Below are 11239 nucleotides of genomic sequence, written 5' to 3' on the forward strand. Positions count from 1 at the left end.
GTCCCTCAAGCTTTCGCAGCCCAGAACTGGCCCGGCCTCCTCCACACTGGTGGCTGTTGCCGGGCGTCCCTTCCCTCCTGGCCCCACACTTCGAGGCTCAGGCTTGCCTGGCTCACCCGGGCGTCAGCTCCTGGCACGGTGCCTCTTGCACGCGGGCTTGGTAGAGGAGACTCCTCTCTTCCTGCGGGGAGACCCTTCCCGTTGACCCCATCCTGGGTCAGGCAGAGGACCCAGCCGGCTCTGAGCCGCCGCACGCCCGCCCCGCTTCCAGCCCGCCGCCCCGTTCCCCAGGCTGTGGGGGCGGATCTCGGGGTTCTGCACGCGGAGCCGCGAGGCTGCTCGGCTACTCCCAGCTCCCGTGAGCAGCTGTGGCCCCTGCAGCCACTTCACCGTGGCGGCACTGCGCAGGCGCAGGCGCAAGAGCGCGGAACCTCGGCACTCAGCTTCCGGACCCGGCCGGAGCGTGTGCATCGACGTCCCGGTCCCCGGCGAGCCGGCTCCAACTGCCAGGTGGGCGCCGGGCGGCGGGCGGCGGGCTGGGGGTTCGGGCGCGGGCGGGCCCACTCATCCTGTCGCCTTCCAGCCCCGCGCAGCCCGGGCTCGGCGCCATGTACGCCGTGTACAAGCAGGCGCACCCGCCCACCGGCCTGGAGTTCTCCATGTACTGCAACTTCTTCAACAACAGCGAGCGCAACCTCGTGGTGGCCGGGACCTCGCAGCTCTACGTGTACCGCCTGAACCGCGACGCCGAGGTAGGCCCGGGCCGCGCCGGCCTCTAGCCCCTTTCAGCCTCCCGACTGCTCGGTGAGGTGGGTGCCCAATGGCAGGCGGAGGAGCGCGGCCGGACACGTCCAGTGTTTGCCTCCACAACCTGTTCGCGCAGCTGCTGCATGACTCCGCCTCCAATGCGCTCCTGTGGGCATGGAGCCTCCCCTGGTGCATCTTATCTGCTCTTTGCTTTTAAGCAAATTAAATGATATGAACGCCTGCTGTGTGCTAGGTAGTAGGAATACACTGGTGAACAAAACCTGCAAAAACGGGGCAGGGAACCTCTCCTAAATACACAGAGGAGGTAATAAAGGAGGCAGTGTGCTCGTGGCTGGTGGACCAGGAGAGCCTACCTGAGGCAGAATAGGAGTTTGTCGACAAGAAGAACATTCCTGGCAAAGGGAACATTAGCAGCAGTTTTAGTAGAGTCTGATGAACTCATCAGTAGAGGAAATAGAGGGGTGCTTTGGTTGCTGGAGGCATGAGAGTTGGTCCAGGAAGGCTTCTTGCAAGAGGCAGCTTCTTATCTGTTCATGAAGGGGAAGTGAGACCTAGCCAGGCTGGGGATGGGGAGTGAAGGGTGCTGCAGGCAGTAGGAACAAACAGCCTGTGCACAGGCCAAAAGCATCTGAGGGCGGGGAGGGCATGCAAAATTGGACTGGGGTGTAGAATGGAAGAGGAGAGTTAGGTGAACACGTACAGATCTCTCAAAGAGATTTGTGCACAGGGAAGAAAAGAAATGGAGCAGTAACTGGCTGGAGAAGGTTTTGTTTTGTTTTAAGATAAGCGAGACAGCAGCGCATTTGTACACAGAAGGCATTGAGCCCCTGAAGTGGGGCTTGCTGTCCAGAGCGCACTGAGATCTCAGGAAACTTTCTACACCTGTAAGAGTTGTAAAACGTTCCAAAGGAGCACCCTCAACAGACCAGATGTGACTGCAAACCCTAAGTCAGATATTTGTTCCTTAGCCATTTCCAGGAAAGTTTGCCAACTCTTGCACCAGAAAGTAAAGTGATGGAGAGAGAGCTGGAGAAGGGTCCTTGAGTGGGTGAGAGCATTCAGGACCAGTCTAGTCATCACTCCAGAACAGACTGCACTGAAGTTTCAAACAGCCCCTGTTTCTGTGTTTGCATAAGTGTGGGTGGGTCGGGAGTTTGGACAGGTCACAGCCCAGACTGTGGGGACACCTGGCCTCTGCTCTGTGAGGTCTGGGCAGAGAACGAAGAAGCTGTGTGGGAGGTAGGAAAGAACATGACCCGGGGCAGGTGTAGTGTGACAGCTAGCAGCCAGAAAGGCCCCTGCGACCTTTGGGAGGAAAAAATATATAGCACTTTTTTTTTTTTTTTAAGCCGAGCCATCCTGACAGCTGTTGGCAGTTCAGCTGCTGCTCAGCTCAGGCCGGGAATCGAACCGCTGTTGCTCAGAGCTCAAACTCTTGAGCAAGCTCTTAACCAACTGAGCCACTCGGCCACTTTTTTTAACTTAATAAAAGTCCTAAGTAAATAGAAAATACCGGAGGTGCCAAAAAAATGTATATCCATGACTCATATTCATCTTTTGTTACCAGTATATGTTGAGTATTACAATTTTAATACAGTTTTTTCCTTTCTTAAAATGTGTACACATTTTTTTGGCCCACTCTGTATATCATGGTTATATGGGAAGTCTCATTATTGTAAAGATGTCAGCCATTCCCAAATTAATCCATTCATTCAGAGTTCTTTGTCTCAAAGTTGCAATAAAGTTTCTCACTAGATTCAGTAATTTGATTCTCAAATTTACATGGAAGAGCCAAAAATTAAGACTATCCAAGACAGTTTTCAAGATGAACAAGGTGGTGTACTTGCCTGACGGGATTATCTATAGGGTGTGTGTGTGTGTGTGTGTGTGTGTGTGTGTGTGTGTGTGTGTATGTGCAGCTTTAAAGCTGCATTATTAGCTACATGGAAGACCAGTTTAAAATAATGTTTTACTTTTGAACTGACCTTTTTGTCATGAAATGTTCCTTTTTCATCTCTAATACATTTTGCCTTAAGATCTACTTTGTCCAATAGTAATGTGGGTACCCCAGCTTTCTTTTTTTTTAAGTTGTATGGCATGACTTTAAAATCTGTGCCCTTATATTTAAAGTGACTCAGTAGCAAATAGTTGGGTGTTGTTTGTTATTCTGGTAGCTTTTGTCTTCTCATTGGAGTGTCTGTCTACATGGGATGTGATTTTCTACACAGTCAGGTCTGAATCACCATCTTGCTCTGTGTCTTTTGTTCTTTTATTCTTTCTGTTTCCTTTTTTTCTGCTTTGTCTTGGATTAATCAGGTATTTTTATTTCATTTTATCTTCTCTATTGGTTTTTCTTTGTGCATTTTGTGTAGTTTTCTAATGAGTTACATTAGAGATTACAACAGGCCTCTGATTTATGATAGTCTGGCTCAAATGAGTACTTTTGCTCCAAGTGACACGAATCCTTGTAAGGCTCTAGCCCTGTGTAACCCCCTTACCCTTTGTTTTGTGGTCACGTGTTTCACTTCTGTGGGGCAGAGCCAGTCAGGCTTGGGGTGCACAGAGCAGCTGTCCAGCCAGCCTCTGACCTGAGTTCTCCCAGTGTCAGGGTGGGCTCCTCAGAAGAAGTCTGGCCGGGTTGGGTTCCCCGTGTGAGTGTGACTTTGTGCACGTTGGGCTGGGGTGTGCATGGCTATCCCTGGGAGTGCCTGGTCACGTGTTCCCCACTGCAGTGAGGATTCAGTCAGGGCTGCTGGTGGCAGAGCCATTCCTGGGTGGTCTTTTCTCATTGTCCCTCCGTGAGGTGTGTCCCTTCACTGTCTTTCCTCTTCCTTTCTCCTCCAGGCTCCAACCAAGAATGACAGGAGCACAGGTGAGCACACAGGTGGCTGCCCTGGCCATGCCCCTGGGGGTGTGGATGGCTGGGGTGGGAACAGGACCTGGACCCACTGGCTTCTCCCCCAGAGGGGAAGGCCCACCGGGAGCACCGAGAAAAGCTGGAGCTGGTGGCTTCCTTCTCCTTCTTCGGCAACGTCATGTCTATGGCCAGCGTGCAGCTGGCGGGTGCCAAGCGGGATGCCCTGCTGCTGAGCTTCAAGGACGCCAAGGTGGGCGGTGGGCTTGGAGTGAGGGCGCAGGTACGGGAGGCTTGGTGGGGGTCCCAGGCACGGTAGTGGGTAGTGGTGGGTGCAATTCTGACCTGCTGCCCCTAGCTGTCGGTGGTGGAATACGACCCGGGCACCCACGACCTGAAGACGCTGTCTCTGCACTACTTTGAGGAGCCGGAGCTGCGGGTAGGCCCGGCCGTCCCCACACCCTGTACCACCCTCCCCTGTCCCTCTCGCCCAGCCCGTGCCCTCCTGCTTCCTGGGGTCTCCCACCTGATGCCACCCCCATCCCCAGGACGGGTTCGTGCAGAACGTGCACACGCCGCGCGTGCGGGTGGACCCCGACGGGCGCTGCGCAGCCATGCTCATCTACGGCACGCGGCTGGTGGTACTGCCCTTCCGCAGGGAGAGCCTGGCTGAGGAGCACGAGGGTCTCATGGGCGAGGGGTAAGTGTGGGGACGGGCCGGGGGCTGCCGGAGCCGAGATGCCTCCACCTCCACCACTGAAGCCCCTGCCCCCCAGGCAGAGGTCCAGCTTCCTGCCCAGCTACATCATTGACGTCCGGGCGCTGGACGAGAAGCTGCTCAACATTGTGGACCTGCAGTTCCTGCACGGCTACTACGAGCCCACCCTGCTCATCCTGTTTGAGCCCAATCAGACCTGGCCTGGGTGAGGCCTCCGCTGTGGGCTGCAGCGGCCTCCCTGGGGTGGACAGGCCTGTGGGGGGCAGGGCCTGCGGTGGGGAGGGTGGGACCTTCGCATTAGGGGCGGGGACTGGCCCCAGGCAGGTGGGCTGGCCTGCGGTGAGGGGGCAGGAGCAGCCTCATGCCCATGGGAACCGGCCCTTGCTGACCCACCTGCTACGGCCCCAGGCGGGTAGCCGTGCGGCAGGACACTTGCTCCATCGTGGCCATTTCACTGAACATCACACAGAAGGTTCATCCTGTCATCTGGTCCCTCACCAGCCTGCCCTTCGACTGCACCCAGGCCCTCGCTGTACCCAAGCCCATAGGTGAGGGCTGTGTGGGTGGAGGGGTGGCATGGAGGGGCACTGAGCCCCGCCCACCAGCTGCTCCCTTCCAGGCGGGGTGGTGGTCTTTGCTGTGAACTCACTGCTGTACCTGAACCAGAGCGTCCCCCCTTACGGCGTGGCTCTCAACAGCCTGACCTCCGGCACCACCGCCTTCCCCCTGCGTGAGTGGGGTGGGGCAGGGCTGTGGGCATTCTGGGGCAGGGTGGGCTGTGGCTGCTGGGTCCGCCTGACACCCGCCACAACAGGCACCCAGGAGGGCGTGCGGATCACCCTTGACTGTGCCCAGGCGGCCTTCATCTCCTACGACAAGATGGTCATCTCCCTCAAGGGCGGCGAGATGTGAGTCTCCTGCCTCAGTGAGCCCCGTGCCCCTCAGTGTCATGATTTCCCCTCCCCGCCCCTGTGACCACTGCCCCAGCTCAGCGTCCCCCTCCCGGCAGCTACGTGCTGACCCTCATCACAGACGGCATGCGCAGCGTCCGCGCCTTCCACTTCGACAAGGCTGCCGCCAGCGTCCTCACCAGCAGTGTGAGTGGGGCCTGGGTGGGTGGCCCTGGGCCTAGACGTAGGCCTGGGCCTGCCCTTACCACCCACCCACCCTCAGATGGTTACCATGGAGCCCGGGTACCTGTTCCTCGGTTCTCGCCTGGGCAACTCCCTGCTCCTCAAGTACACAGAGAAGCTGCAGGAGGCCCCGGCCAGCGCTGTCCGCGAGGCCCCTGACAAGGCAGGTGCTTGGGGCTGTGGGGACCTTGCCCTGTGCGGGGTGGCCTCGGGGCTACTAAGTACCCTCCTGCCTCACAGGAAGAGCCGCCGTCAAAGAAGAAGCGAGTGGACTCCACAGTGGGCTGGTCTGGTGAGGGCCGGGGCCTGATGGGGGTGGGAGTTGGGGCTGGTTGACCAGGGCAGCTCAGATGTGCTCTCCGGTGCTGCAGGGGGCAAGTCGGTGGCGCAGGATGAGGTGGACGAGATTGAGGTGTATGGCAGCGAGGCCCAGTCGGGCACACAGCTGGCCACTTACTCCTTTGAGGTGAGGTTGTGTATAGAGGGGGGCCCCTCCCCTGGCTGGCTTGCCCACCTGACCACTGCTGTGCCCTCAGGTGTGTGACAGCATCCTCAACATTGGTCCCTGTGCCAACGCTGCCATGGGCGAGCCTGCCTTCCTCTCTGAAGAGGTACCTGGGTTGGGAGAGGCAGGGCGCAGGGGTTGCACAGAGGGGACCCAGCCTCACCTCAGGCCCCATGTAGTTTCAGAACAGTCCTGAGCCAGACTTGGAGATTGTGATGTGCTCCGGCTACGGCAAGAATGGGGCCCTGTCAGTGCTGCAGGTGTGTGGGGGCAGGCAGGGGTGGGACCTCCGGTGGGGACCTGGGTAGATGGCATGAACATGCCCCATCATCCTTCCAGAAGAGCATCCGGCCTCAGGTGGTCACGACCTTTGAACTTCCTGGCTGCTATGACATGTGGACAGTCATCGCCCCTGTGCGCAAGGAGCAGGTATGTGTACCCCAAGGTGGCAAGGAGGCCCCAAGGGGGCGATGACCTGGCACTGCCTGCGTGTGATAGCCTGGGGCAGTGGGGCCAGGACCAGCGGGTGCGTCATAAGCTTGCTGGCTCGGTGGAGGGGCTCCCTGGCTCTCCAAGCACCCCTGGCTGGACAGTGGGATTTCTGCTCTTTCTGTCCTCACAGGAGGAGACCCCCAAGGGTGAGGGTGCAGAGCAGGAGCCCAGTAGCCCCGAAACAGATGACGACGGACGAAGACATGGGTTTCTCATTCTGAGCCGGGAAGACTCCACCATGGTGAGGGGTGAAGCCCGGCCACCTAGGGCAGGGGCGTCATGGGTGAGGGGCACACCTCACCCGTCGTCGCCCACAGATCCTGCAGACGGGGCAGGAGATCATGGAGCTGGACACCAGCGGCTTTGCCACACAGGGCCCCACGGTCTTTGCCGGCAACATCGGGGACAATCGTTACATCGTGCAAGTGTCACCACTCGGCATCCGCCTGTTGGAAGGAGGTGGGCCTGCTGGGCGGGCGCGGCTGGTTGGCTGGACGGACAGCCTGGGGGTGGCCTGTACTGACAGCCCTCTGTCCACAGTGAACCAGCTGCACTTCATCCCTGTGGACCTGGGTTCCCCCATCGTGCAGTGCGCCGTGGCCGACCCCTACGTGGTCATCATGAGTGCTGAGGGCCACGTCACCATGTTCCTGCTCAAGAGCGACTCATATGGGGGTCGCCACCACCGCCTGGCACTGCACAAGCCCCCACTGCACCATGTAGGACCCCCTTATCCACCCCCTGGCCCACAGGGTCCCCACCCCATCCCGCCCTGTCCAGCCCTGCCCCTGCTCCTCTGCTGAGCCTGCTCCCCCCGCCCCCCCGCAGCAGTCCAAGGTGATCACGCTGTGCGTGTACCGAGATGTCAGCGGCATGTTCACCACAGAGAGCCACCTGGGTGGCGCCCGCGATGAGCTGGGGGGCCGCAGTGGCTCCGATGCAGAGGGTCAGGGCTCAGAGACCAGGTGTGTGCAAGGCCAGGGTGCCGGGGGCTGGGGTCCCTGTGACAGGCCACCTGTGACGTGTCTGCCCACCAGCCCCACTGTGGACGACGAGGAGGAGATGCTGTACGGGGACTCCGGCTCCCTCTTCAGCCCCAGCAAGGAGGAGGCCCGCAGGAGCAGCCAGCCCCCTGCAGACCGGGACCTCACCCCCTTCCGGGCGGAGCCTACCCACTGGTGCCTGCTGGTGCGGGAGAACGGAACCCTGGAGGTGGGTGCTGCCTTGCGCACCCCTGCCCCGCCCCACCCCCTCGGCCCGCCCCGCCCCTGCTAACTGCCGCTGTCCCACAGATCTACCAGCTCCCGGACTGGCGGCTGGTGTTCCTGGTGAAGAACTTCCCCGTGGGGCAGCGGGTCCTGGTGGACAGCTCCTTCGGCCAGCCCACCACTCAGGGCGAGGCCCGCAAGGAGGAGGCCACGCGCCAGGGGGAGTTGCCCCTCGTCAAGGAGGTGCTGCTGGTGGCCCTGGGGAGCCGCCAGAGCAGGCCCTACCTGCTGGTGAGCACAGACCTGCACCACCACCCACGCGCTTCCCTGCCCCGTGCCCGCACTGCCTGCCCTGCCTGCCCCCGCTGACCCGACACCGGCCCCCCAGGTGCACGTGGACCAGGAGCTGCTCGTCTACGAGGCCTTCCCCCACGACTCACAGCTTGGCCAGGGGAACCTCAAAGTCCGCTTTAAAAAGGTGCTGGGGCCGGAGGTGGGGCGTGGAGGGGGGTGTTGGTTGGTCCTGCTGGAGTCCTGTCCCTCATGCTGCACCCCCGCCAGGTCCCCCACAACATCAACTTCCGCGAGAAGAAGCCCAAGCCGTCCAAGAAGAAGGCGGAGGGCGGCGCTGCTGAGGAGGGGGCAGGGGCCCGCGGGCGCGTGGCGCGCTTCCGGTACTTCGAGGACATTTACGGCTACTCGGGGGTAGGCAGGCAGATGGCGTCAGGCCGATGGCAGTGCGGGAGCCCGGGGGGCGGTGGGGGAGCCCCTGCGACCGCCTCACACTGCCACCCTCAGGTGTTCATCTGCGGCCCCTCGCCCCACTGGCTCCTGGTGACCGGCCGGGGGGCCCTGCGGCTGCACCCCATGGGCATCGACGGCCCCATCGACTCCTTTGCCCCGTTCCACAATGTCAACTGCCCCCGCGGTTTCCTGTACTTCAACAGACAGGTAGGGGCTTCGCTGGTGCTGCCCCCATGCCTCGCCCAGCTCCCGCCGGTACATGCCAGTGCGGCCCAGGGCAGGAGCAGGTGCTGGGGCCCCGGAAATGAGGCCCCCAACTGCTGGGGGGGAGTGTCAAGGCCAATGAGGTGAAACCCAGGGCTTAATGCTGCCAAGGTTTTGAGGAGGGGGTCGGGAGTAGAGGCTGCAGCCGTCTGCCTGGGTGGCCGGGGTCCAGTCACTGCTCTGCTCCTCAGCCCCCTGATCCTCACTCCTTTTCTGTCATTGAAGTGATAGCAGTGACCCCTGGGGCCATTCTGAGGCCTCAGTGATGGCGGTGCTGATACACCCAGGACTGGGTGAGGGAGAGAGGCTGGGGCCCTAGCAGGGGTGCCCTCACCTGTGCACACACCAGCCAGTGTAGGCCACGCTGCCTCCAGCGCCCTCTGGGACTGGCCACACCACAGCTGTAGCCAGCCTCCCAGCCCTCGTAAACCTGAGAAGGGCCAGCGAGCCACAGCCCCTCGCCCACCCGCCCCCAGCAGAACCGAGGGCTGGCCCCAGGATGCCTGCAGAGGCCTGGCGTCGCTTGCTGGTCTTGCTTCCAGCAGTGCCAGGCCTCGCTGACACCCGCCTTTCCCCAGGGCGAGCTGAGGATCAGTGTCCTGCCTGCCTACTTGTCCTACGACGCCCCATGGCCTGTCAGGAAGATCCCACTCCGCTGCACGGCCCACTACGTGGCCTACCACGTGGAGTCCAAGGTCTGAACCCCCCTCAAGGCCAGGGACCTTCTGTGCCTGGCCTCTGGCGTGTGACACCTCCACTCCCCCAGGTGTATGCTGTCGCCACCAGCACCAACACGCCGTGCACCCGCATCCCACGCATGACGGGCGAGGAGAAGGAGTTTGAGACCATCGAGAGAGGTGGGAGACGGCCTGAGCTGGGCCTACTCTTGGGGCTGCCCCACCCTGACCACCGCCCCTGTCTCTGCAGATGACCGGTACATCCACCCCCAGCAGGAGGCCTTCTCCATCCAGCTTATCTCTCCTGTCAGCTGGGAGGCCATCCCCAATGCCAGGTGAGGCTGGGCCTGGCGGGGCTGGGGTGTGCCCGGGGTTGTGTCCTGACTCAGCTTCGTGCAGGATTGAGCTGGAGGAGTGGGAGCACGTGACGTGCATGAAGACGGTGTCGCTGCGCAGTGAGGAGACTGTGTCTGGCCTCAAGGGCTACGTGGCCGCTGGGACCTGTCTCATGCAAGGGGAGGAGGTCACCTGCCGCGGGCGGGTAAGGGGCTGACGAGCGGGGCCGGCGAGCGGGGTGGGATCACAACAGCCTGTGCCGCCCCCATGTCACCCACTGCCCTCCCTGCTCACAGATCCTCATCATGGACGTGATTGAGGTGGTGCCTGAGCCCGGCCAGCCCCTGACCAAGAACAAGTTCAAGGTCCTATATGAGAAGGAGCAAAAGGGGCCCGTGACCGCCCTGTGCCATTGCAACGGCCACCTGGTTTCGGCCATAGGCCAGAAGGTGCGTCCCTCCCCTGCCCCGCCTGCCTGCCCACCCTGACCTGGCCCACCCCCGCGCCGGCTGCCACCTCTGCCATCCACAGATCTTTCTGTGGAGCCTGCGTGCCAGCGAGCTGACGGGCATGGCCTTCATCGACACCCAGCTGTACATCCACCAGATGATCAGTGTTAAGAACTTCATCCTGGCTGCCGATGTCATGAAGAGTATCTCGCTGCTCCGCTACCAAGAGGACAGCAAGACACTGAGCCTCGTGTCCCGGGTACCCGTGGGGCTGGGCACTGGGTGGGGTAGCTGCCGGCTGCCAGCGGCCTGACGTCCCTCCTCCCTGTCTCCAGGACGCCAAGCCCCTGGAAGTGTACAGCGTGGACTTCATGGTGGACAATGCCCAGCTGGGCTTCCTGGGTGAGTGCTGGGCCTGGGGGCCAGGGTCCCTGAGACTTGTGGGGTGGCCAGGGCTGACTCGGCTCTGTACCTAGTGTCTGACCGTGACCGCAACCTGATGGTGTACATGTACCTGCCGGAAGGTGAGTGTTCCCTCCTCCCCTCTGCTGGGCGGGGTGGGGTGGGGTGGGGCTGAGCAGCCCTGACCTGGGGTCCCGCTGGCTCAGCAAAGGAGAGCTTTGGTGGCATGCGCCTGCTGCGCCGGGCGGACTTCCATGTGGGCGCCCATGTGAATACCTTCTGGAGAACACCATGCCGGGGGGCTGCCGAGGGGCCCAGTAAGAAGTCGGTCGTGTGGGAGAACAAGCATATCACGTGGTTTGGTGAGCACCAGGGCTGGACGGGGGCAGGGGTGTTGTGGGGTCAGCCTGGCTCACACTGTGCCCCCTGCAGCCACACTGGACGGTGGCATCGGGCTCCTGCTGCCCATGCAGGAGAAGACCTACCGGCGGCTGCTGATGCTGCAGAACGCGCTGACCACCATGCTGCCCCACCACGCCGGCCTCAACCCCCGCGCCTTCCGGTGAGCGTGCCACCGCCTCCCTGCCACTGCCCCCAGTCCGTCCTGCCTCCCCACCGCCTGACCCCTCCCCATGGCCCGCACGCCTCCCCAGGATGCTGCATGTGGACCGGCGCACGCTACAGAACGC

General features: G+C 61.5%; 1 protein-coding gene across 1 annotated transcript in view; it reads left to right on the plus strand.

Annotated features, from left to right (window-relative positions):
• Positions 1-431: 431 nt before the first annotated feature.
• Positions 432-11239, plus strand: part of CPSF1 (cleavage and polyadenylation specific factor 1) — an 11251-nt gene continuing 443 nt past the window's right edge. The window contains exons 1-37 of the mRNA XM_019630131.1: positions 432-510; positions 584-752; positions 3613-3640; positions 3733-3875; positions 3981-4061; positions 4171-4322; positions 4399-4545; positions 4749-4888; positions 4960-5070; positions 5155-5248; positions 5350-5437; positions 5514-5636; positions 5714-5765; positions 5845-5939; positions 6010-6084; positions 6158-6238; positions 6318-6407; positions 6601-6711; positions 6788-6929; positions 7011-7189; positions 7299-7435; positions 7508-7682; positions 7763-7969; positions 8067-8156; positions 8240-8383; positions 8477-8629; positions 9265-9381; positions 9453-9543; positions 9614-9698; positions 9763-9904; positions 9996-10148; positions 10231-10407; positions 10484-10550; positions 10625-10672; positions 10757-10912; positions 10983-11112; positions 11204-11237. Coding sequence (XP_019485676.1) covers positions 609-752; positions 3613-3640; positions 3733-3875; positions 3981-4061; positions 4171-4322; positions 4399-4545; positions 4749-4888; positions 4960-5070; positions 5155-5248; positions 5350-5437; positions 5514-5636; positions 5714-5765; positions 5845-5939; positions 6010-6084; positions 6158-6238; positions 6318-6407; positions 6601-6711; positions 6788-6929; positions 7011-7189; positions 7299-7435; positions 7508-7682; positions 7763-7969; positions 8067-8156; positions 8240-8383; positions 8477-8629; positions 9265-9381; positions 9453-9543; positions 9614-9698; positions 9763-9904; positions 9996-10148; positions 10231-10407; positions 10484-10550; positions 10625-10672; positions 10757-10912; positions 10983-11112; positions 11204-11237 — 4182 coding nt within the window. The 5' untranslated portion in view covers positions 432-510; positions 584-608. The remainder of the gene's footprint in view (positions 511-583; positions 753-3612; positions 3641-3732; positions 3876-3980; positions 4062-4170; positions 4323-4398; positions 4546-4748; positions 4889-4959; positions 5071-5154; positions 5249-5349; positions 5438-5513; positions 5637-5713; positions 5766-5844; positions 5940-6009; positions 6085-6157; positions 6239-6317; positions 6408-6600; positions 6712-6787; positions 6930-7010; positions 7190-7298; positions 7436-7507; positions 7683-7762; positions 7970-8066; positions 8157-8239; positions 8384-8476; positions 8630-9264; positions 9382-9452; positions 9544-9613; positions 9699-9762; positions 9905-9995; positions 10149-10230; positions 10408-10483; positions 10551-10624; positions 10673-10756; positions 10913-10982; positions 11113-11203; positions 11238-11239) is intronic.

Source organism: Hipposideros armiger, unplaced genomic scaffold (genome assembly GCF_001890085.2).
Source record: "Hipposideros armiger isolate ML-2016 unplaced genomic scaffold, ASM189008v1 scaffold_897, whole genome shotgun sequence".
In the NCBI taxonomy this organism is placed as follows: Eukaryota; Metazoa; Chordata; class Mammalia; order Chiroptera; family Hipposideridae; genus Hipposideros; species Hipposideros armiger.